The following is a 27,637-nucleotide window of genomic DNA, read 5'->3' as shown; positions in this document are numbered from 1 at the left end:
AATGAAAGCACATAAACACTACATTTTCTGGCACAGAAATTTAGTTTATCAGAGGATGCTACGTGTATCAGTACCTTATACATGACTACTAACTACTCTTAGAGATTCTGTATTTCTTTCATTTCTAATGCAATCTCCAATAATTACCATATTTTCCTGATGTCTGTATGTTTGCTTAGATTTATCATCAAAAGAAAAGCAAACAAATAAAATAAATAATAATAATAATAATAAAAAAACAAATACATAGCTTCTAACAAGAAATGCATAAGATTGTGTTTAGTTCACTGATGGCTCTCTTGGGTATACTTCAGTCTCATAATTATCCCTACATCTTTTAATCATATTCTATCATTTCCCTACATAACTACTTTTCTTTTACTTTCTTTCTTCATATTCTACAAAGAAAGTTACTTATCCTCAGTAAGAAACAACAATAAGTTATTACAGAAGTCTCTACATATTCATGCTGTATTTCATGACCTCAAATAATGTTCAAACATTTCAAAATAATTAGAGAAAACTGATATATTGAAACAAGGAAGAAAAATTTTTTTTTTTTTTTTTTTTTGTTAGCTTCATTTAAATGTTCAGCTAAAATAAGACAAAAAATATAAATGCTGTTGAATATGTACCAGAATATTAGTTTATTAGGACTCAAAGGGAAATAAATTAATTTAGAGTGTTTCACTGAGCCAGTGCCTGAAATTGTTTCAGAACAAGGAAGATATTAAACGTAATTTAAAGATCAGCATCACTGAAACCAGTATGATTATATATGAAGCCTTGTTAGACTTGCTTTTATCCTGTATTTTGTTAAATAGTAAGGTACAGTATAACTTAATTTTTGATTGTCGGTTCTCATTTTAACTATAATTCTAGTGGCTGCTTTTGTTGTTGTTGTTGTTTTGTTTTGTTATTTTTGTTTTTGTTTTTTTCCTCTTTCTCCTCATTTTCAATCAATACAGAAGTTCAGTGTAACCACAATAAATAGAAAGACATGCCCTAGGTCATCCAAATCAGGTTGACATCTCTGCTTTAGAATGTCACAAAATTATGTTTTCTTTCCCTAGCATTTCTAATTACATTTGCTTTAAATCACTGAAAAGGAAATTCTCTCAGAATGTAGACTTAGAAACTCTATGAAAAAAATAATTCCAATTATTCTAAAAACAGTTAACTTTTTCCTGTACAGGCCTGAGCAAATAAACAAAGTGATGGGCAAATGATTGAACAGGAAAAAATTCACATCTCCTAACTATTTAACTAATATACCTGAAATCAAATCAGCACAAGTGAAATGGGACAAAAGGAAGTGGGCAGGCAAGCACATATTCATTGCTGGAAAATATAAGGCTAATAATATTTGTTGTTCATTTCATGTGACAGCAGTAATTTTGTAAGAAAAGATGGGGAACTGGAGGAAAAAAGACAAAAAGCCAGCAAAATAAAATCACATGCAGTCTTAGGATAGGGGAATTCAGTGTCACAACAATAAGATTGTCATCACAACAGAACAGAAACCGATATACCAGAACGAATAGTTATTCCCTAGAAAATTCAGCTTTGATGACTTCCAGGAACCTGGAAGACCTTGATACCCAAAACAATGGCCTCTCAGGCCTCAGAACTGGTTAATCAGCTTGCCAAGTTATGGCACATTGCCATTTCCCAGTTATTGGACAAGATGAACAATTTGGATTGTTTTGTGAGAAAACCAAGATCAGAAAATTGACTGAGGTGGGAATAATTCTGTTTGGACTGATGGACACTATTCCAAAGGCTTGCTTAGTTTGAGAATATTTATACAGTGTACAGGTATAGTAATAAAAAACATAACTAAGAGAATGTTTTTGTTTTTTTTTTTTTAAATGATAGTAAAATCTGAATTGGACAGACAGAGTGAAGTCAGAGCTGGCAGAAATCTGGGCATATTTCTTTACAGATATTTTAAATGAGAATATTGAGAACACATACTAAGAATAGAATGGGCAAGGACACAAAGAAAGAGATGAAGATTGGCAGAGGCTCAGAGTAATACTGATAAATAATAAATGGGTGTTGCTCTTCACAGAATGTAATCTTTATTAATAAACCAAAAGACAGGCTGGTCCAAAGGGTTTTTGGGTGCCCACCATTGTTTTATCTAAGCACCGTATCCATCATTTTTATTTCAGCTGAAATACATGTTGAATTCTTGGAAGCAATGCACTGTAATTTTGTTATGAAGGAAAACGTAGATTTTGAGTGCTGTACGCAGCTTTCAATGACATTCCATTCCTTTCACTTACTAGTCTAAATTACAACATGATCAGTCAGTCTCAAACTGAAGGTAGATATACATCTATCATGTAGTTCTATTTTTTATTTTTCTATTTTAAATAGAAATGAGAGCATAGTTCCACTCTTGAGACAGTACAGGAACCAGTTCTGCTGAAATTTATGCACTTAACTTCAGCAAATGTTTAATGCTTACATCATTTGTCATGGAAGAATATTAAGGTCATCAGGTTGATGGAACATACTTCGGAATTACCCAGTCTTCACAGTAACCTGGATAAATGCACATATAGGTGTACATACGCAGTAATATGTATACAGAATTTATCTTCTGTGTAGCTGTCTACAAAGCATATTGACTTTTTCTTATGCTCCAAATTTCTAAAAATATGTAAACGTTTATCACAAACTAAAGGATAATTGAATGTAGGAAAGCCAAAAATCTGCACAGAAGTTATGATCAGTAGAGTTTAAGACAGAAAAAAAAAATAAATAAATAAAAAATTAAAAAAAAAAAAAAAAAAAAAAGATTCTTTCGTCAGTATGGGAATAAATGGATTGAGAGCAACCTGTCAGACTGGTGTTTAGGGTTCCGGTGGATGAAAAGTCAGACATGAGCTGGTAGTGTATGGCTGCAGATCAGAAGACCAACTATACCCTTGATTGCACAGAAAATAAATGTTGTCAGTATGGCGAGGGAGATGATCGTTCCCTTATATTCTGCTCTTATTAAACTCTATCTGGAATACTGCATTCAGCTTTGGGGATCTCAGCACTGACTTGTGACTGAATGGATCAAAGGAGATCCACAGAAATGAATAAAGGGCTGAAGTATCTGAAGACAGGCTGAGAAAGTTGGGGTTGCTAAGCCAAGAATAGAGGGAGATCTTACTGAAACTTTTCAATAAAAGGAGGGGCCTATAAGAAAGACAGAAAGACATGTTTTACAAGGACATGTAGCGATATGACAAAGCACAATAGTCTTTAACTAAGAGAGGATAGATTTATATTAGATTAACTACAAGGAAGAAACTTTTATCTCTGAAGTTTGTGTAGCACTGGCACAGGCTGCCTAGAGAAGTTGTTGATGCCCAGTTCCTGGAGCTGTTCAAGGTCCGATTGGATGAAGATTTGGGCAGCCTGATCTAATGATAAATGTCCTTACCTATAGCAGGAGTGCTAGAACTAGATGATCTCTAAAAGATTATTCCAACCCAAAATATTGTGTGATTGTGTAAATTTAGAAAATCAAATTTTTGTTGCATGACCAGATACAATTGTACTTCTCATCTTTTGTCTACTTCTTTCTTGTTTGAAAAACAAAGCTAGAGTTCATCCAATACAATTTAAAAACTTTTCCAACAGTAAGACATTTTAATGAGTATTTTAAAACACTATTTAATGCACTAAAACTGTAATGGTATGCTCATTCACCAAATAATTAAATAATTTTAGAATCTTTTGTGTGAGCACTTACAAATATCAAATAAATTCATCACAGTAAAGAGAAAATGGTGTATATTCTCTTTGATAACTGTAAAGATGATTCTCATTGTGCTTATTTATTGCCTGGCTGTTAATACGAATCTGTTACTCTATCTTTCATCAAATAATTGAATAAAGAGAATAAATACAATCATAAATAGTTTAAGCAAGTGAAAAGTGTCTAATCTCTGCTCTTGTGTATGTTTAACTTGTTACAGAAACTCAGGCAGACATATCTTACATAGGGGTTTTGAAAATCCTTACAAAATATACTGATCTTAGAATTTTACAAAATACTAAACCACAGTTGGCAACATTTTTGTCTTGTTTGGCATGGTTTTGTAATGGGCAGTGATACATACTGCTTACCATAAAATTGCTAAAAAATGTCTTAAATATTCAAACGTGATGTTATACTTAATTTCATATGAAACATAGTTTGGAGACCAGGAATACACAGCTTAGAGGAATAAAGAATATAACAAGGAAGCTATCAAGCTAAAAACATGTGCACTTCAAAAATGGTAATCTCTTCCAGGAGCAACTATTATCATAAGGTCTGTAAAGCACACCTCACATAAAAGTTCTAGTAAACCTAGGTGGTAAGTCCTTGGAAAACATCTTAAGCAATATTACAATATTTGAGCTATTCTTTATTTCATTTTAGGATTTGGCACTTAAAAATTGTCTTTCCTTTCACAAAGCAAACTCGTGATGTAAGAGATCTATAAAAATATTAATGCTCTCTCTGACTCTCCTCCTCACTTTTCATTTGTTAACATACTTTGCTGAGTATGCTTTCTTCACAATGACTTAAACAGTAATAATAGAAAATGCAACTTCTTTGGAATAAAACAATTAAAGAAATATGTGACTATAAATGTAAATCTGCATCCAAAGATACAAATACCAGCATTCAGAAACACCATGTATTTGATCTTTACTGAGAGTTTTTTCACTACACAGAAGAAACTGTTGGCATACTCACATCTCTGTAGCTTTCTATTTAAGCCTTTTATTTCCCTGAATAGTATGATTTACTTTAACAAGATGAATGAACAAGAAAAATGATTTAATGGGTCTAAATGTCATTTGTTGAAGATCAAACAAAATTTCAGCTGATGCAGCTACTGCAACCAACGACCGTTTCAGCTAGTGCTGGAGTCATCTATTAGGTACAGAACAATTGTGTGCTTACACGGAACAGTCTTCTATTTGAATTCTGGAGTCTTGTCAGTACATCAAAATTAGATTTTGGTGAGATTCAACAAGATGCTTTGATGAAAGAGTTGCTCCAAAAGTAATGTTTCCTATTTTATTATGTTGTCCCATAGAGAGAGATGTTGGTGGTATGGCAAAACAGGTTGAATCTTCCCACTAATATTTCACTATATACTGTTTCCATGCAGTAGATGGCAGCAGAAGGGCAGTTTGACAGAATGGCCTCTGACATGGAAGCATGTATGAAGCAAAAGTGTGGAAGTGAATTCTTCCACATGGGAAAAAATTACACCATTGATATTTCTTGCTGAACATTTCATGAATGTTCATGGAGACCAAACAGAGGATATGAACACAGTGAGATGGTGGAAGGGTGTGTTTCAACAGTGGTGAAAGCAAAACTGAGTCAACTCCACTGGTGCAGTTTTTTATAAGTACAGTGTGCAGATACTTGTTCATAACTGGCAAAAATGTATAGTTAATGGCAGATTCTATGCTGAAAATCAGTGTTTTATAGCTGAGAATTTGCTCTGTCAAAAAGTTCTTGTACCCTTTCTTTTTCCATTGAAATAAATAGGAAAAATTATTTTCAGAGCAAACTAAACAGATAAGGAAACATTTCTAGAATGTGTTTTGTTTGTTTGTTTGTTTGTTTTGTTTCTGTTTTTCCTTTTCTATTTTGGTCTTTAGTAATCTTGTTTGTATTGTACTGTACACAGCACACTTATAACTTACAATTCTTTTCCTGGCATTCATCATCACTACAAACTAGGGTTTGAAAAGTAGAAAATGTCAGGAAGTGCAACACCTATTGATTTTCCTGAAAGTGATACGTTGTCAATCTGTTAATTAGATTTTTTGCTAATTAAAAAGAAATGAAATACAGTGTACATTTAATATACCAGCTAGCTTATTTATGATATTTTTATTTAATAGGTAAATGAGAAACATATTTTATTGCTTGATCATAGCATCTTTATGAAGTTAAATGTTATTAAAGCAACATTAAATACATAATAATAGCCATATTATGCACATCATATACTGACAGAAAATCACTCATTGCAGTTCATCAAATATAGCACTAGCAGAATACTTTTTTACTGGTAATTGCAGTGATGAAGAATTATCGCTCATAAGATATCCTCAGTTGGAAGGGACTCAAAAAGGCATCAATTCCAGCTGTTGGGTCTATGCAGGAAAAATCAAAAGTCAAATCCTATGTCTGAGAACATTTTCTAAATGAGTCTTGAACTCCAGCAGGCTCAGTGCCATGACCACTACCATGGGAAGTCTGTTCCAGTGCCCATCCCCTCCTATAGATGAAGAATCTTTTTCTAATACTAAATTTGATCATAGAATCATAGAATCACAGAATCACTAAGATTGGAAAAGACCCACAGGACCATCCAGTCCAACCATTCACCTACCACCAATGGTTCTCGCTAAGCCATGTCCCTCAACACAACATCCAAACATTCCTTGAACACCTCCAGGTATGGTGACTCCACCACCTCTCTGGGCAGCCCATTCTAGTGCCCGACCACCCTTTCAGAGAAGTAGTATTTCCTAATGTCCAGCCTGAACCTTCCCTGGCGCAGCTTGAAGCCATTCCCTCTAGTCCTATCACTAGTCACACAAGAGAAGAGGCTGACCCCCAGTTCACTACAACCTCCCTTCAGGTAGTTATAGAGAGCAATAAGGTCTCCCCTGAGCCTCCTCTTCTCTAGACAGAACAATCCCAGCTCCCTCAGCCGCTCCTCGTAAGACCTGTGCTCCAGACCTCTCACCAGCTTAATTGCCCTTCTCTGAACACGCTCCAGGGCTTCGATGTCTTTTTTACAGCGAGGGGCCCAAAACTGGACACAGTAGTCGAGGTGCGGCCTCACCAGTGCTGAGTACAGGGGGACAATTATTTCCCTGCTCCTGCTGGTCACACTATTTCCGATACAAGCCAGGATGCCATTGGCCTTCTTGGCCACCTGGGCCCACTGCTGGCTTATGTTCAGTCTAGCATCAATCAACACCCCCAGGTCCATTTCCTATACAAAGTCTTCCAGCCACTCTGCCCCAGGCCTGTGGCATTGCCTGGGGTTATTGTGGCCAAAGTGCAGGACCCGGCATTTGGTCTTGTTGAATCTCATTCCATTGGCTTCAGCCCAGCTATCCAGCCTATCCAGATCCCTCTGTAGGGTCTCGCTACCCTCAGGCAGATCAACACTTCCATCCAGCTTGGTGTCATCTGCAAACTTAGTGAGGGGGCACTCAATGCCCTCATCTAGGTCATCAATAAAGATATTAAACAGGACAGGCCCCAGCACCGACACCTGGGGAACTCCTCTCATAACCGATCTCCAGCTGGTATCCCTTTCCTGGGGGAGCTTCATGCCACTCCAAAAGGTCCCTTAATTCTCATGATTGGGTCAATATAAATAAGTTTTCCTTGTGAAGACTTCAAACTTAGCATCACATCAAGTTTTTAGAATATGATGAATAAAGTTTTGTCCTACATATCTGTATCAAGATTTTTTGTTAATGGAGGTAAAGCAATGGAAACAAGCTCTGCCGGTAACACTGGTTTTCAGCTGTGGACTGTGATTTCCCTCTAAACTATAGAATGAGGGGCTTTCTCCTTCTGGCAGTGCCTGCAGGCTGGGCTCTCCAGGCTTTATCCATACAGGCAGTGAAAATCCTCGAAGCTGGAGACTTGCTCCAACACACCTGGGCCCTGCCTCCAAAGCCAGGCCATCCTGGTGGGAAAATACTTCTCCTCATCTGCAGCCTGAGCTTCAGCTCAGCTAATGCTACTGCTTTTTGCCCTTGTGACATACACCATTTGCAGAGCCCTGCTGTACTCCCTCTGCTCTATTCCCTCCTAATGATGCTGTGCTGCTGCTAGATGTCCCTAAAACTGCCTCTTCTTCCACTTGAAATGTTCCTCTGAAGCAGCCTCATCTTATCGGGCAACATTTCCAGCCCCACTGCCACAGTGGAATTATTTTACTTCTTTTCCCTGTATTTTCATGTACGGGGAGCAGAGGGGAGTCAGGAGAGTGGAACCAAGCATAATAATCAAATTTGGTCAAAATTATACACAATAACTAGATGTGTTTTATGAACAACCAAGCACTCTTCCTTTCATTCTGGGTGTGCTCCTGTGCACAACTTGAGACTCAACTGCTCTTACAGTCATTAAGGAATGTGCCTGTGAGTTAGCTACTAAAGCATTAGCACAAATACCCAGCTCCATAAATGTACAACGAATTAATATTTTTGTTTACTCAAGAACACTTTGTTCTAACATAAAATTTACATTTATCAAGTCAGCTGTGACTTTGAGTTCAAACTGCTAAAAACAATTTTACTTAGAAGACTATTTACTGACCCACTCAGTTGAAGCAATGCTTGCTTTGATAGAAATAAAGGTGAATGAGGATGGTCAGAAATTAAAAAAGAAAGAAAGAAAGAAAGAAAGAAAGAAAGAAAGAAAGAAAGAAAGAAAGAAAGAAAGAAAGAAAGAAAGAAAGAAAGAAAGAAACGGAAAAAAAAAAAAAAAAAGAAAAAAAGAGAGAGAGACTGCCAAAATAAGTGGCAATAAAGTGAATGAAGAAACAAATTGTGTGTTTGTGATGCCATTTCCACCGGATGGTTTTCCAGTTCCCATTTTGCTTTACAAATGCATGCTTATATTGCCAAATTTCATGGAAATGAGCAGCACAGTCATTTAGAAGACATAAAATAAACATCCTTTTTATTACAGTGAAATGCAAATATCAAGTCTTAACAAGTAAATCTAGGGTCTGCAATTTTAAAATGGCAATAACAATAACCTCAGGGTATGCTTTCATTTTGCAGTTGATTTTATGCGAAGCAACTGTTATTTCTGTGCAGTACTTCCATGAGTCAGAGCTGTGCTCTTTCAAGTTAAAACAGTGGAACTGTGGTAGTAACAGTGATGGAAAGTCAATAATTATTGGTAAATTAAATCACAATGTACATCACAGAGCCCATGACAATTCTATTAACCTATATATCAAATTTAAATGTTAGGGTTTACATAATTATTTCTTGGGAAGATACTTCCTAAGCAGGAATATCAATTAATACTATGATAAAATGCTGTAACTAGAAAACATCCAGACTCTAGTAAGATTTTTGAATTTTGCATTGTAAGACTTTTAACAGACAGATAGAAGGTGTAAATGTACAGCTTGCCTGTCTGTGGCTGTTTTTCTAGGGACACGTGAAAACATGGACCTATATTTCAGAAAATAGGAACTTTACACTATATAACTAGCCTTTATATCAATTTAAAGCATATGAAGAATATATATAAACAGAGTTCATGTCCCTGTAAAAAAAAAAAATAATTTGTAAATGTGAAATACTTACAGATTTTATTTCCTTGTACAGATTAAGTCCATATAAGAAACAGTTATTTGCACATCTGATTTTGATTTCTAGATGGAATTAAATGGATATAATAACTGAAATTAATTCTGATATAAAGACCACAGCTGTGTCTTAAAACAGCAATAGCAACATAAATATGTTTTCATTTATGAATCATTATTGAGAACGATATGCAAACCTGTTTAACATTCTATAGGAAAGGTAGAATACAGAGCAGATGCTTTGAATTATTACTCAAAGAAAAGCAAAACATCTAAAGCTGCTTAATATTGCAGAAATTAAAAAAAAAAAACAAAAAAAAAACAAAAAAAAAACAAAAAAAAAAACACCTTGTTTCGATTTCAGTGACCTGGCAGAATTTGAAAAATCACATAAACCAACGGTTTGACTTTAAAAATCCAAGATAAATAGTATATTGCTGTTACTTTAGATAGAGTAAGTATTACTAAGTTTATTTATAACCTATTTTTGCTTATAATGAATTATAAGGGTCTCGGTGAAATGATGATGTTGGATGGTTCTTCTGGAGCGTTTATGCCATAATAAATCTTCATTCTTAGGCCCTGAACACCAAAACTTTAAGCCTGTTTTTGTCTATGGAATTTCTCACTGTCTTTTGTTAGAAAACAAATGTGAAGTTGATAACTAAGCTGGATGCCTGAAACTGCAAACACATATCTCCCCAGTCTCTGATCAATATTAAAAGAAAAAATATTAATAAATGTTCCAATATGTCTCAATAAATACACAGAAAACTCCTGTATCTTACTACCTCTCACTTGAGTATAAATTAAGCAAGAGTTGGTTTGTTAACATTTATCTACTTTATGAAATGATTTCTCAAGAGTTATCAGCCAATCAATAACGTTAAAAACACACTTATTTTTTTAACTTCAAATAGTTGTTTCTGTACAGTCTTGCTGCAACCAAATTATGTTCAGAACAATAAAAATTAGGCCACTGTAAGAGATTATTCTTTTATATCATTGTCTCAAAGCTCGCTGGGGACACAGATGAACAAGTCCAAGCAAGTCCTGGGCAAAGGTTGCAAAATCCTTTGTCTGAAGAACACTGATGGACAAGTCCTAAGCAAGGGTTGCAAAATCCTCTGTCTGAGGGACACAGATGGACAAAGCCAGGGGCAACGAGAGAGAGAGAGATAAGCTGCAGATTAATGACCAGGAAGTAGTCTTTTGTATGGGCTTATCTTGAGGAAGATGGCCATCTCAGGAAGTGCTACCCATGACTCTTACCCAAGCACCCAAGAATGCCACGCTGGCAGAAGAAGAAAGATAAAAAGGGGACCTACAACCATGAGGTTTAGGTTTTCTGGCAACAGATTCCTCATGAAGAAGAGGTTTTTGACATGAAAAGCCTCATGACCTGCCTCTCTCCCTCCTGGACTTGCTCTGTGCTCTATCACGATGCTGAAGAAGAACAAAGGTGTCTGCCATCAGATTCCTTACTATGGAATTCCTGCATGCTGACGGACTCTCCTGGGCCTGCTACCTGAGTCCTATTACTTCCTCCCAGATTTGCTGCCCAAGGCCAGCCACACTGCTGCTCTCCACCCCCTTCCCTCTCTCCTCTCCCTCCCCTCCCCCCCAATGCTTTTGCCTCAGACCTTCAAAATGTCATGCAATGGGACCGCTGCTGGATCCTGGTGGTGACTATCCCTGCTTTACACAATTCTTGCTTCTTTCCTATTTTTTTCTATCGCCCTCCTTCCTTTCCCTGCCTCCCTGATTAGGATTTATAATAAACTGATTGGACCAACATTTGAACTGTTTCTTCTTAATCTCATGCCAGGTATACAGATATTAAAAGAACATCATCTCCCTCCTATAAATTAGAGTGAGACAGCCACCTTTTAAGGATATCTGGTTACAAAGTCACTTGAGTTTATGCAACCTTTCAACAACAACAAAAGCTTGAAAATCTCACATCAAGTACTATCCTCCTTTGTTTCAGAATTTAAGCAGAACAAACATACAAATTAACAACAACTGCAACAAAAACATTAAGAACCAAAAACAAAGAGAACTTCAAAGCATCAGAGCAAGCCACAGAAAGTATTCAGTTATCCAAAAACAAACAAACAAAAAAAAAAACAACAAAAAAAAAAACCAAAACACTATCAATAAAACTAGTTTCATGTTTCCATGTATAAAAAATACAAATGGTAATCCTTTAGACATTTTTTTCTGCTTGCTTCTGTGATTTTGATGTTTTGCAGCTAATAAACAATACATGATTTGACTAATCTGAAGTCCAACTAAAGTAGTTGTTTCCTCACTGCTTTCAGCATACTCTCCTTTCAGTCACCTGTGTGCTATACAAAACAGATCACAACAACAAATGATTGCTTTGAGGCTTACTAACAGCTTCTCTGCACTTGACTTCATCTTCTCTCCAGAAATCAAGATTCAAGTGACAGTAGCTTTTTGAGAAAAAGACAGAAAGGGAGGGAGGGAGGAAGGCAGGAAGGCAGGAAGGCAGGAAGGAAGGAAGGAAGGAAGGAAAGAAGGAAGGAAGGAAAGGAAATCTCTAGCAACTCCTCAGCCTCTCAATTCTCTTTTCCTGAGAGTCATTTTGCTTCAGGTATAATGAAGAGGATTCCCCAGATAGTCTTTTACCTATACAGTCAAAAAAATAAATCTCTATGCTAACATTTAGATAGAAGTTGTCTATACAGATGTGTTTATCTTAAAAGCTGGGCTGGTAATGCAGCTTAAGACAAAATGATATGTTTTATTAAAATAAATTACAGGCCCAGTGAAAACACAGGCATGCATAGGCAAGTGCAACAGCTGAAACAACAGAAAAGGTGGGAGCCAAGGTGAGCTTTTGAGCTTAGTACCAAGATAGAAGAATTTAATTTAGCTTGATTATCTAGAAAATGTTTATGATTATCTAGAAAATTATCTAGAAAATTGCTAAATGCCATGCATATCAATAATCATTAAAACAATTCTATTTACCAGAAAAGCCACAGTAATAAATAAATAGTGTTACCTGGGATTAGAGAAGTGAAGAGAAGGGAAAGGAAAGGGAAAGGAAAGGGAAAGGAAAGGGAAAGGAAAGGGAAAGGAAAGGAGGAGAGGAAAGGAAAAGGAAAGAAAAAGGAAAGGAGAGAGGAGAGGAGAGGAGAGGGGAGGGGAGGGGAGGGGAGGGGAGGGGAGGGGAGGGGAGGGGAGGGGAGGGGAGGAGGAGAGGAGAGGAGAGGAGAGGAGAGGAGAGGAGAGGAGAGGAGAGGAGAGGAGAGGAGAGGAGAGGAGAGGAGAGGAGAGGAGAGGAGAGGAGAGGAGAGGAGAGGAGAGGAGAGGAGAGGAGAGGAGAGGAGAGGAGAGGAGAGGAGAGGAGAGGAGAGGAGAGGAGAGGAGAGGAGAGGAGAGGAGAGGAGAGGAGAGGAGAGGAGAAAAACAAAAGCGTGTACTGCAGAAAATCTGAATGATACTATTTTCTGTTGTGTTTATTTAAATAAATAAATAAATAAATAAATAAATAAAATTAAATAAAGCTTGATTGCTTGAAAATGAATATCCTAAAGTATGTCCACGATATGAAAGACCATAGCGTCATACCAAGACTCAGATACGTTAACAGTGCTAATGAAATACCTCTCTCTAGTTAGTTCTACTTGACTCTATATGACTGAGAAGTTTATTAAAATATTTCTACTTGGAAAAGTACCTCATGGTGAATTTCTGAACTAGTGCATGGTAACTTTATTAATGTACCAATGCTACCAAGATAAATGGAACTGTCAGTCAGCTGCATGTCAGCTGCATGTCAGCTGCTGAACTTCAGTTTACAGCAAACACTGAAATACCTGGAGTGACATATATCGTAGCAGGATTTTATAGCATGTGTAAGTTTTAGAGTATACGCAAAAGGCTCTGCATCTCCATAGAGTCACTAAAATCACAGTTTTTTTCAGGCTTTTTACCATTCTGATGCAAAGAACACTCCTTTGCCTTGTTGCAACAGTTAAAAATCTTTCTATCATAATTGTTTTATTACTTGTCCTAATAAATAAAGTATGTCTGCTTTTGCTGGTTTCACTGAATTTCAGTTTCCTCATAATGTTTATGTTTGCCCCCAAATTTAAATATTTTTGGTATGTTTTTTTTTTTTTTTTTTTTTTTTAATTTTCCCTTCCAATAATAAGTTATTGAAAACATAACCATCACAGTAATAAATATTCTATGAACTGCAAGACTAAGGAAGCTGAAGTGTAACACAAACCTTCTTTAATTTCTAAATTACATTTTCTGATATACATGAGAAAGCATTCTTCGAAGATTTTTCCTTTATTTGAAGATTAGCCCTGACTGCATTAAATCGGATTTAATTTTGCTGTCTCTTCAGTGTACTGGTGTCAAACCTGTCTTACATTTAAGCAATCACTTCTGCCATCCTAATGTTGCCCTTGGTAAGACATGAGTATTCACAGGAATCACTAACCTGGAAAGGTAAGCACAGACCTACTATATGAATATCTATTTCTATTACTTGTCTTGATTTTATTATGCTATATTAAGCATTTCATTTGAATATTTATCATGATAAGGATTAAATTGAAACTTACCAACTGCTAACACCACTGGTATCTTTATAAATATACTGATAGTGTCAGTAACTAATCAGTGTATCACCCCCTCAAACAGATAATCTCTAGCATGTTGCTATTTTTTTTATTATTATTCCTTTTTTCATTAATATTTAATATATACATCAAAAAGTGAAATTATGCTTATATTTACCTTCATAGAGTGCAGCAATAACAATTATATTTTCTGTTAATGTCATATGTTAAAATAAGTGGACACACCAATAGATTGATGTTTAAACAAAATGTGGAACTGAGGCGACAGATTACAGGTACAGCAGGAAATATGGTACTTAGTGTTCAATTAATGGCATTGACTTTGATGATGGCATTGACTTAGATTAAGACAGTGGTTTCAGGCTACTGAACAATGAAAAACTGCATTATCTTCAACACTGATACTGAACCATGAGGGCTCTACACCAGGCCAAGAGACTTAAATGTATGCTTAGCAAATAACCTCAATAAAAGTGAGTGCATTCTAAGAACTTTTTGTGTAAAAAGATTCTATTTTGTACTTTTTAAATATCAATTAAATTAGATAAATGGCCAATCATTTTACAAATAGATAAAATAACTTCAGAACCCAAGTGTGAATGGCAGCTTCATTTATATTGAATTACCTTGCAGACAGAAACTGAAAAAGATTTTTTATGTATTCACAAATATACATAACTCTGTTAAATATCCAAATTATAGAACAGAAGACAAAAGACACCCAACTGTATCCTCAACAGATAGCAGCTGTGCACATAGTTAATCCTCTGTCTTTTTTTTGCAGAATTCACAGTATCATGCATGTGCATTGGTTATGTATGGGTCAGTATTCAAGGAAAAAGATCAAAATGGTAACACGCTGTGTATAGCAGCTCACGGTTCTTCAGAGACAGCTTTCTTTTTGATTGGATTCTATGGCTACACGACCTGCTACTAGTTCAGCAAGGATAAACTAGCAGAGGAATTATTCCACCTCTTTCTGTGAATTCCATCTTTGTTGTTATCAGCGTCACTTGTTCCTTAGAGATTTCTGATCAGTTTATAGATGTAGATGGCTGTCTAGGAAAAGCAGATGAATCATCTTACGTATCAATGAGTGGTAAAAACAAAGATTTTATAAAAAAAGATTTACTCACGATGGCTTAGTTTGAATTTTCCAATCAGCTGACATATTTCATTTTATCAAAAATGCCTATAGCACAGTATTAAATCATTATATACTAGAATGGAAATAATTAGATGTGGATCATGCTAAAATTAGTCATAAGCTGTTGTCTGAAAGTATTTAACAGGTGTACATTCTTAGCCAAACTATCTGGTGAGAATTATTTTAAGCTAAATTGAATTGTTCTCCTTTGTCTGGTACAATTTCAATTCCCCTTCTTAAATCACAACAACTGCCAGACATCTTATCTATAAAACAGCACCCCCTACCCCGCCCCCCCCCTTTTTTTTTTCGTGTTTGCTTCTAATAAGATATAGTACAACCAGATGGAAGATTTCAACACATTGTTTCTCTATTAGAACCATCCATTTTGCCCTAAAACGTCAGGTATTAATGATTTTCTACCACTACTAATATTTCAAAAACAAAATTGATCCCGTGAATATATACAAATACATAAAAGTGAACTGGTTAATTTTATTCCTTTGTCTGCATGAAATCCAGTGAAAGGTGAAATTCAGTGAAGAGCAGCAGTAAGAAAAGAAAATAAAACTTCACAAAGGCATGACTGTAGCTTTTATTATTAATTGCTAACATGAAAAGTTCCTTTATATCTGTTTATTATACAATTAGAACTGCACAAAAAAGTAACGCTAAAAAATGTATAGATCACTAAAGAATTAAAAAAAAAAAAAAGATAAAACAAGATTATTTCAAATTATAATGAATAGAAGACAAGTGTTTTTATTTTCCCTAAATACATTCCCATTCTGAAAGAAAATAATTCAAAATAGCTTATAGTGTTTCATCTAAGTATTCCTAGTACTTTACTACTTTGTAAGCCATTTCACAAAATCTGAATGCCATTCCACACTGGCTTGTAAGTTTCTACTTAAACTTTAAACTTAAATTGTACTGGCTACATTTCTCTTTTTTTTTTTTTTTTTTTTTGAATATTTCACAAAATCCTTTTGTGTGACTGTCAAGCAGCTGTGTTTTGTTCCTTAATCTTCCTTACACAGCTTCCCAGGAGAGACTTTATAACATAAATTGCAAAGTACTATTTTCACAGCAGGAATAACAGTGTTCCTCTCCAAAAAAGAGGCATAATAAAAACAGGACTGTAATTAACATGCTAATTTTGGTCACATTGTGCTGTGCATAGTATGTAGCATGATCACTGAAAATTGAGGAAGTTTGAGCAAAGATACTTGTTTGACTCTTCAGATCTCTTATGGAATATACATTTGAGATAAACAACTCACAGAGGTATTTTCTTATTTACCTTTCTTCACTTCATTCCATTTTCAATGGTTTGTCCTACCAGAAGCCCCCCAGCAGCAATCATTATGACTATACAGCAAGTAGTCAAGTGAGGTAAATAATGGTGTACACAGTTTATACAGTCCTAGCTGGAACACAGTTAATTTTTCATAACATGTAGCGAATACTCAGTGTATGTAAACTCATTCCCCCCGTTTGTATACAAATGAGAGCCATCCCATAGCACATTTTCTGACATTACAGACATTGCACTCCATTTGTCTAATTTCTGTGCCCTAAAAGATAAATGTGCCAGATCACAAATTACTTCAGAATCATTCCTTGCTCAAATAACCTGTGTAGTCACTCTTGTTAGATAGTAATAGGTAAAACAATGCAAACATCAGTTATAGTAAACATCTAGGCATTAGATATATCTTGTCATATAGCAGGTCATCAGTCTGTACTGTTATATTGTTAGTTGGGAATCAGGAGGTGGGTAGTTGCATTGTGGAGATATTTATTTGTCTTATTTTTTTCTTTTACCTCTGTGTTAGTAAATAGTTTTTATCTTAACACAAGATTTCTGTTTTGTTAAGTTTTCTCCCTCATCCCAAGGGTGTGTGGTTGTGTAGTTATTAGCTGCCTGCTGGGTTGAATCAAGACAAAAGTCAATAAGAAAAATGAAAACAAATTCTTCAAAATTAACAGCATGTGAGTTTTGCTGGTTTCTCTATTATGCCAGAAATAAGTACCTTCTTTCCTTCTTCCTGAACAATACACATTCTTGCATGTAACACCTGCCAGAACAACTTTTGTATAGTCATTAAAAACATATTTTATCCACCATTTACAAGTTGAAAACAACACAACAGAATAGTTTTTAGGTTGATCTAACAGTAAGTAAATGAACAATAAAACTAAAGTTATTACATCTGCAATTGCCTGCAGTGTTTGGAAACTTCTTACATTATTATTATTATATATACATCTTTGATAGCCTATTGAAAACTGATAGTTTTGAATGAATGAATCAAAGTGTTGTTTCGCTCAAAAGGTTCTCAGTCTAAATTTTCAAAATGAGGATCTCCAAAAGAAGTAGAACAGACTCCTCTTGTCTGTAAAGACCCTTCCAGGTTTTTCCTGAAAAAAAAAAGCCTTTTTTCTTGTCAAATTCAGCATTTTCATGTAGCTTTATATATAGAAAATCAAAAACAGTTTTAATTTATCTAAGATATTCACTCTTGGTCCAGATAGATACTATGTTCAGCCTAGAAAGTAAATGTTTAACTTGTGTTGGAATGTGCCCTGATTTACTCCGGTAACAGAAGAGGACCCTATTGTGTCTCTCTGCTGAGGCCTTGGAATAGTTTTTCACTTTTCCTATACTTTATATGCATTTTAAAGGTTCAACACCCAAAAGCTAAAGACTTTATTTATATTCATAGCTCCTAGAGAGCCAAGTACAATAACTTCCTCAAAGGGCAAGAACAAAATAAAAGTGTGTAAAAGCTTTAGTGAAGAAAACACTTGGTTCAGCTGCAGATAGAAAAACTGTCAATTTTAGCTTTAAAAGATGCATATGTTGGCAAAAACATTTATGTGCTATGATGTACAAGAGTTTTGTAGTATTTAAAATGGATTAAAATAACAAACAAATGAATACAGGTTGATATTTCAACTCCTGTAAATGTCTTCATTTCACCAAACTTTTGCATTAGGATACAAATATTTGTTTGTTGAACTATGGCTTAACTCTGACTTCTTTCTCAAGAGCCCCATTTGTACAAGATCCAGTACAATTGCGTATTTGAGTCTGTAACAACACCATTACTGAAACATTTAAAGAACATTTGGATATTGCTTGCTTATTTTCTTCAGCCAAGAGTCATACACTCACTAGGGATGAGTTAAGACTAAGTGGACCACAGATGAAAGACACTCCAATCTGTTTTGTATTGGATTATATTTGTTAATTCTTTTTCACATCTGTATTATATGTTTATTCCTAAAGGAGTTATGTGAGGCAATGTCTGAAAATGACAAAATCAAATGGAGTATTTACACAAGACTGCTATTGAAGACTGTATACAATGAAGATTTGTCTAAGACTGCAAAATAGAAGCTTATAATAGAATTATTTATCTTCCAGTTTAATGCACTTGGCACTGAATTACTGTTTGTCACAGAAAAACAAACAAACAACAACAACAAAAAAAACATAGCAAGGTACTGAATTTAAAGCATCTCAAAATTTTAGTCCTGATAAAACTTTATTACATTGCCTTAATGCTCTATCATGATCCTTCCTTTCTCAGATATTACCCATTTATCTAAATCTACAGTTCAAGAGCTCACACATGTTCTCAGCTTTGCCTTAAATATGCAAATCTGAGGCAAAAATATATTCCATCATTTGGAAAAGCTGTATTATGGCTGAAAACTACACCTTTTTGTTTGTTTGTTTTTCCAGATTTAATACATTTTAATTAGACAAACAGTTTTTAATTAAATTTAAAGTGACTTAAAATTTTTAACCTAAGACCTAATAATATTCATATTTTGCTTATTTGACATTTGTATATACATAGCATTATGAACATTTTTTTACTCAGAATCTGATGTTTACATTGTGAGTATTGAAATATTTGAATAGAAAAGGTAGCAAAGCTCACATACGCCTAACAATTTAATAATCAACAGAAATAGAGAAGAAACAGATCTCTATAGTCCATAGATTTGTAAATACATTTCAAGAGATTCTACAGGCAAGGAACAAACCTGAGTTTTCCCACTGTTTTTTTTTATTATTTTTTGTTTTTAATTTCCTTCTTCCTTTTCACGTTCCTTTAATTTTTAATACAGTATGACAAAGTGGTTGTATTTCATAGAAACTATGCATATAAAAAAAATTTCATTTCACACAAAACAATGAAGGAGAAAACCCATCTTAGGAAGTTAGGAACAAATCCATGATGCAGTTAAAATATGAACTTAATTATTAGTCTTACCATTTTCATTCATTAGACTGAGAAGAATTTTTAAAAGGCAACAGAAGGAATGATTCCGGTGTTAGAGATAACAAATTTAAATATTAAATAGGTTTGTTTATATCAGACTACCTCTACGAGTCTTGTTTGACTTTGAACAGTAACACCAAGACTATACACCATCATTGAAAAATTCACAAGTATTGAAATAAATATTTCCTTTGTTTTTTGTAATACAAAAACTACATCCATGTCTCACTAATTCTGTTGAGAAAAAAAAGATACATATATACATATAAATATATTTATCTTTTTTTTTTTTTTTTTTTCTTTTAAATTCTGTCAAATAGGCTGATCATCATTAGTTCCTACTGAATCACAGAATAGTTTGAGTTGTAAGTGACCACTAAAGGCCATGTGATCCAATCCTCCCTGCAATGACCAGGGACTATTTAATATATATAGTATGAATAATAAAATAAATAATATAAAGAAGCTCTTATTAACTAACTGTACAAATCAAATAATGCCATGTGATATCACAACTGTATATAATAATTTTCTGCTGTAAAAGCTGAAGTGTCATATTTCAAGAAGTGTCTCCAAATCCAGTTTCCATTTATTTCCAGCAGACAGAATGAAACATTCAAGTCATTCCACTACTAGCACTTACTAGTATGAGTACTTTGTAGACAATGGACTTGGCAGTACATTTATATCCTTATCCCTGAGGGATAGCTAAAAAAAAAATTTGATTTTCCTTTACTACCTTCAAAAACTTCTCACTGAAGTTGAAACACAATACAGGTAACATATGCATTTGAAATTGAAAAAAAAAAAAACAACATTTTTTATGTGCACTGTCCTGGGGGAAAAAGTCTTGTAGCAGCTTAACCTCTTCTAAAATCTGCTTATGTAATTTTTCAAGGTCACTCTTAATTGGGCCAATTTCTGTGTAAATGCTGATCACACAAAGCTAAGCTACCCAGACAGCAGTAAAATGCAAATCAGATGTACTCATAAAGCATTCTTTTTTTCATTAAATAACATAAGTAACTTGTTACGCACAATGCTCTCCTGTCTTTTTTCTCTTTCTTGGTCTACTCAGTCATACCCCCATTATCAAAAGTTATATGTAACATATATTTAACAGTATCTGGACTAAAACAACACTCATTTGAAACTATTTTGTAATTTATTATCTCGGAGTGAAGCCTCCCATTTCAAATCACTTTTTGCTCTAAGAAGTAAATTAACTTACCACGTAAAACAGTGAGTCTTGTGGACACACTTATTTCACCGACACTATTGGAAGCCACGCACTCATAAATAGCTTCATCTCGTGGTGTGCGCAGTGGTTGTATTCTGAGAACTGATCCAGACCCATCATCAAACTCTATTACCTATAAAAGGAAACAATAGCTGTCACAGATGTTGTTGCAAATATCTATCCCACCATTAATCTATACATGAACATGACCTGCCAGTATTTTTGACATCAGAACCAGGTTCCTTTTGTATATACGAATACCATGGCAAATTCAACACTGGTAGGAATATAGACAATGCTGGGTATAACATACAGTGCTTAACATGAAATGGCCACTCCAAGGCAGTTTCAAGAAACAACAAGAAAAACAAACCAATAAACAAACAAACAGTACCAACACCAACAATAACAACAGCAAACCACCACCACCAAAAGATCTAACAAGGTCTGTAAGAAGGTATCCTGTAACTTAATGCTCTCTTATCCTGAAGTCCATCAGCAGTCTCCCACCAGTCCCTTAGCTTTACCATCACGTCAGTTGAAATTGCTGCAGGCTATTCTTGCACCCTAATCATTGGCTGCACTTCACTGTTTGAGCTCTCAAGTGAAAAAGGCTTGACAATTTCTGGACAAGATAGGACTAGTCCATTTAGCTATGCGTTTAGCCCACAGATTGGAAGGAAATTTATAAAAAATGCAATAGAAATCATGTATCAGTTAAAGGACTAAGTAATAGGACTAAATAAACAACTTACATATTTAGTTTTTCAAACTGCAATATTTATAGAAGAAATAGCCATTTTCATATGAGAAAAAATGAAATACCATTTTTATTCTAATTAATTCCTTTAAATTCATTTGAATTCTATTGCTTTTATGTCCTTGTCCTGCAGACACAACTACACCAGATACTGGTGAGTAATGCAGAATTCCAAACACTGGAAAGGTCTTTCCTATAATTAAATAATAGTAGTAATCTATATAATCTAAGCTGATTTTAAATTTCTTTGTCAATAAAATCCCATCACAGTATTACCATCAGCACAACAGTACTTATAAATACAGGTTAATCACATTTCTTTTTTTTTACAAAGCAATACATATTTCACCATACTCTATATATACATCCACAAAACAATTTACATATATGCTTGTTTGCACATATTTTTGTGTCTGCATCTCTAAGTTACACACACATATTCTACTAGATCTCCACTTTTGCTGAGAATAAGAGAAAAAAAAGTACAGATTTGGGAAATATTATTAGGCACGGTGCTCAAGTAATACTTCCTATTTATTTCCATGGAAACTACAACATACGCAAAGAGCACAATAACTCTCAGTTACAAAGCACTATTTTTCAACAGTCACTACCTATAGCCATGACTATAGGTATATTGGTTTTCTCAAAAGTACTTAGAATGAACACAGAAGACTTCAATTTTCGTTCAATTTTTGTATCTATTTCTTCTATCATTCACTCAAAAAATATGCATCACAACAGTTTTATAAACCACCTAGATTCCAGATGCAAAGTAGATGCTTTTTAACAGTCAAAATAGTGAAGAGGCATAGGGGAATTATATACTATTGGCCCCATTTTATTGTCCATTATACATGACTTCTCTCATTTTCTGAACTTTTTCTTCATGTTAAAGGTCAATCAATACTTTATATTAATTGTTCCTGACACTAAAAGAGGGAATGTTATTTGCTATTTTATTTCCCCAAAGAAACTGTATCCTTTGAAAAGCTTATTTTTACTATTTCCTTTAATTGAATGTTGTGGAAAGAGAGGAAACAGCTTACTCTATAGCCTCTCCCAAGGTTATTGTTAAGAAAAGAATCAAAAGCAAACAAATTTTATATTTCCTCTAAAGAAGGAGGAACTGTAATGTCCCTTTCATTTTTATCTGCAGTGGTGGTAAGCAATTATGGCAGCAGAGGCTGTATCAGGTTAGGTCTGCTTGGTGCACACCATCACAGAAGGAGGTGGCTTGCTCTCTGTTGACAATAATGATGACACAAATAATTTTCCTCTATATCCTTTGCAGAAAAGTTAGCCATCTGAACAGAAGTATGCCAAGGCTCACCAGATAAATTATGTTGGTTTATGAAGCAGCAGTGATAATTTCACCTTTAACAGTGTGACCAGTTTGAAAAATGGAACATTCACAAGTCTACTTCTGTTAAGTTATCCCCAATGATCATAGTTATTTTGTTTAATCTATGAAAATAGAGCACACATATTGGGATTAAAGTGAAGTTGGAACTTATGTTTTTCAGAGGAACAGAACAATGGACCTAATACCTCAAATCTCTGATTGCTGACTTTCTTTCCCTTCTTGTTCCAGACAATTTTAGGTCTTGGGTCTCCTGTGGCTTGACAGATGAATGAAGCGACACCTCCAGAAACCCCTGTCTGGTCAACAGGTGTTCTTGTAAACTTTGGTGGTGCTAAAACAAACAAACAAACAAACAAAATTAACCTAAGTAGCAAACATGAAAGAAAAAAGAAAAAAGAAAAAAAAAAAAAAAAGATTTCAGAATGAATAGAATATAATATCTTATTTCTTCAGTGAATTCATCTGCAAAAAAAAAACAATAAGAAATAACTAAAAGGTCAGGAAAGTACTTACTGATTTTACTACTAAATCTGATGCCATCAGAGTAGCAAGACCATACATTATATTTTATCACAGTTATAAATAAAAAATCAATTTGTCTTCTGTTGCAAAATGAGCTCATCTATCAACTCAAATTATATCATGATTCATTACTTGATGTTATGGTCACAGGATCTCATGAAAGCTGGATTTCCACCTTTAAGCCATTAAAATCAGTGACATTTCAGAGAAAGTCTGTGAAAATGTTTTAAGTCTGCAGAGGTAGAGGCAAATACCTACATATTAAAAGCTTATGCAGAGGGGACTGTAACAGAAGTGAGATTTATTCTTGTGCACAGTTTTATGTAAAACTCCAGTTCATTCCCAGAATATTTTACTCCGTCACAAAGAAGTGAAAAAAATGTGATTATTGCAGGAGCAAGAGAGGAGAGAGAACTGGAGAAATCATTTAAAAAATAGAAAAGGATATTTTTATCAATTATTCTCTTACCTTCTTTTTCTTGTAGAGCATAATAAATTTTTCAGGTTGTTTAAGAAACAACCCTTTCAAACAGACTAGTGCAGGACAAGATTTCTGAGAAATCAACGTGAAAGTCTGAGAGTCTAAGCACAGTACAGAGATGTTGAAGAGTTATTTCATATATTTACTTAATTCTCTTTTGTAATTGAGCACTTTTTAGAGTACACTTGGAGATCCTGATTCACATTATATGGAGTATTGAGGTCAATAAAATCGTTAAAAAAACAAAACAAAACAAAACAAAACAAATCTTTGCTCTATGGTCTTTCACCTGTAAGCTGTTATACGTAATGGCTCTGCAACAACTACTGCAACTAATTTTGCTCTCATCTTCAATTTTTGCTTCCTTTTTGTTCTCATTCTCTGCTTATCTTCATCGTTCCACCCTAGTACTGACATTTATGTACCAATATTGTACTTGTTTTTTATTCTGATTTGCTGCATTATATTTCTTATGTCTATCTGCCTATTCTTCTGAGGTGGCTTTCCCACAGGCAGTATTTCTTGTCAACATCTTTATTTAAATGACAGAATCTCATAAGACTACACATATGAACATATGCATTTAAGTAACACTGATATGAATCCTGAAATCATTTTAAATGCCAAGAAAATATGATGTAGACTTTCTTATAAAACAGAATGTATTGTTACACTGCTACGTTAAATATGGGAACATGAAGAATGTCTCAAGTTTAATAAATTAATTGAGTCTATTTTAACCAACCCCTAGCGCTCAACATATACCATTAAAAAAGATAATTAAAAACAAACAAACAACAACAACAGCAACAAAACAGTAAAAATATTTTATTCAAGAGAATGCATTTTTTTTCTTTAACAGAATGTTAAGGCAAAATGGTTATTGCTATATCTTCAATTTCACAGAAAGTTTAAGCCTCCTTAAACTATTTGCTGTGCTAATTTTGTCTCATATTCATCAGTAATAAATACAGTATCTGAAGACAAGTGCAACAGCAAGACTCAAGACTGAACACAGCAAGATAGTGTGCCACTGCTGCTATGAGGAACTTACAAAAGCATATTTCTAATGAAAAAAATCTCCAAATGCACAACTTATGAAGAACAGAGTTAGAGCAGTGAAACTGAAAATCCTTTCCTATGTCACAGGCTTTATGCCTGGACCACAGGAAAGACAGAAATGTATTCTGATGAAGAGCATCTGGGTTTCACCAAAACTGCTAGCTTCGAATCCTTTTCTGCACATGCATTTACTCAGCTCTCTGATACGTAAAGAGACATGACTGATTCAGATATGCTGATACTCTGTGGCACAAATTATGATTGTGTGCCATCATGTGAAAACTGATGCACTGTCATTCTATTTTATTCTTTTTGACATTCTGTGAATTCACTGTTGAACTGCAAACCAATGAAAGAAAAACATTGTCTAGGGAAGTTCACCAGCACACAGAAACTATGTATTATAGCTCACAGGAAGATATGCAGTTCTAGATAAATGCTTCAGTAATATATTCAGAAACTGGCAAACTCGTAAATTCAGCATCAATAAAGTAACTTTCTTCCAGACAAGATTTGTTTTGAAAAATTTGCAAGTTTTGCTATGCATTATCAGGGTCAAGGACCATTACCAGCTAAACAACCATGTCATGCATTCATTTCTGCAACATTTTATTTATTATCCTGAGAACAGGGGAACTCCAGATAGTTAAACAACAAGGAAAACAGAAACAATAGGAAGTGATAAACAACAAGCATGCCTAACTATGTTAAACTAGCTTTGCAAAATACACAAACAAAGAACATATTCTACTATTAGTTTTGTGTCACTGTCAATCACCATAATATTTATGGCTTGCATGCTTTTGTTTACATGCAGTATATCGTATTAATTATAATATTATATATATTTTTTTAAAATGGAGAAATAAAAGAGAATCTTATTCTTCCTTATCAGACATTCAGAGACAAATTCTTCATAAATGCAACTGAGGCAAATGCAACAGAGTTTGTACTAATTCATACTGTAACAGAATTTGCCTTTCCCATTTCTGTTGAACAGAAAATAAACATAACTCCACATTCAAAACTATGAATTGAGTGCTATTTATCTAACAGTATATCCCCAAATACACATTTTCTACAAAACTTCATTGATGTTAGAAATATAACTAGTTTTCTGAATCAATCTATGATTCAGGAAAAAAAAAAAAGATACAGGACTAAAACTGTCATGTCTCTTATTAAAAAAATGCTTACATATATCTGCAGAGCTAGTGAAGTTGCAGAAGTAGGTCTGCACAGCTAACACATCTTTGTATTTGCCTAGGTATTTGAAGAATAACAGTGTACTTCCAGTCCTAGGTCAATTTTTGCTGGACCATCTGTGAACTAACAACACTTCCCATGATGTAGGAGAGGGAAAAGACAAATTATGTAATTCCCTATTTGCAGATATTTTTTCAAGAGAAACATTTTTTTAAAGTTGTTCTGTTAAGAATACAGTTAAATGTAGAAAGATAATACTGTTTTATGTTTAATAGGTGTTATGAAGACAAATTCATTTATGGTCAAAAGGAATTATGACTTTGATGACAGTAGCCAGCTAGCCATGGAGAAAGACAAACACATGCAATTCACCTTTTCATTATATAACCTTTGTGTTCATCTCAACACGTAGAAGTATCATGCCCAGGAAAAAAAAATAAAAAATAAAAAATAAATTGTATTTGTGGCCTTCATCTTTATAAAGGTTGTTAATTAAAGTTTGACACAAATTATCTGCTCTATTAGTGCTGTCATTTTCTTGACATGGATTCTGACCTAAGCTGCTAGGCTTACTCTGACAGCAAATACAATTACATTGTGAACGCAGTTATGCTTATTAACATGAGGGTAATTTTGATTGAGAACTGACAACTATTTTCAATGTCCCATAAGAATACCAGCACAAAGTCCAACAGATACTCTCTCCAGCACTAATTTATAAACCACAGTAACCATCTATACGGGAATCTTCCAGTAAAATTAAATCTGCTAAGAAATCAGAAGTAGTATGATACTGTCAATTGTATGACAGCCATTCATCATTAATGAAAATCTGTGTAGTCACATTTAAATAAAGCTGTAAGTAAAACAGCAGTAGCATAATTAAAATTGAAGTAAAATTCAGTTGAAATCAGCTGCTCATATTTATATTCTTACTCAGGCTTTCTTGTGAGGATTATCAAAACTGGAACAATACTGGCTATTAAAACAACATGTTGTTGCTTGTTTTAGCCTGTTCATCTGTCTGTTCCTTCCCAGATATTTGGGTCAATACTGAACACTGATACTTTGATGCAGAAGTGTACAGTAGAAGGTTTCTGTAATTAGGAATTACCACAAAAGCTTTGTAACCCAAGACTTGAGGACGCCCACACACTGCTGATGCTATCCACTTTTTAATCAGAAGTTCATATGACAACTATTGAACAGTTGCATATTACAGCCTAGCATATGAGGGAAAATTGCTGGATCACACTTAATTTGGGATTTAACTTGCTAATGGAGTTGAAAGCCAAATAAATTTGGCTGCTGCTTCACAAACAGTCAAGCCATCCCATCAGACAACACAGGAACTTTTGAAATCAAGGCTGTTCTCAACACTGAGAAAGAATGCACTATCTTCTTCCACACTGCAAATCCAGAAAATATGTTACTAGTAAGAGACTTAAATAACTGATTTGGATTGGAACTTACTCATATCTTTCCCTGAACATAAAACTTCTCTTTATTCTTCTGCGCTATTTTCTTTTTAGAAGTTTCAGTAC

At 34.4% G+C, this 27,637-nt stretch overlaps 1 protein-coding gene across 6 annotated transcripts in view; it reads right to left on the bottom strand.

Moving 5' to 3' along the window:
• PTPRD (protein tyrosine phosphatase receptor type D) overlaps nt 1–27,637 on the bottom strand; it is a 353,935-nt gene that overhangs the window by 184,886 nt on the left and 141,412 nt on the right. For all 6 annotated transcript variants that reach the window (XM_090132663.1, XM_090132658.1, XM_090132659.1 and 3 more), the window contains exons 3-4: nt 23,008–23,153; nt 20,688–20,829 (exon numbers count right to left, since the gene is read on the bottom strand). In XM_090132663.1, the coding sequence (XP_089988789.1) occupies nt 20,688–20,829; nt 23,008–23,153 (288 nt within the window). The remainder of the gene's footprint in view (nt 1–20,687; nt 20,830–23,007; nt 23,154–27,637) is intronic.

The sequence above is a fragment of the Phasianus colchicus genome, chromosome Z (assembly GCF_987193195.1).
Source record: "Phasianus colchicus chromosome Z, bPhaCol1.hap1.1, whole genome shotgun sequence".
In the NCBI taxonomy this organism is placed as follows: Eukaryota; Metazoa; Chordata; class Aves; order Galliformes; family Phasianidae; genus Phasianus; species Phasianus colchicus.
The sequence above is the reverse complement of the archived record's forward strand: the minus strand, read 5'-3'. Positions and strand labels throughout refer to the sequence as shown.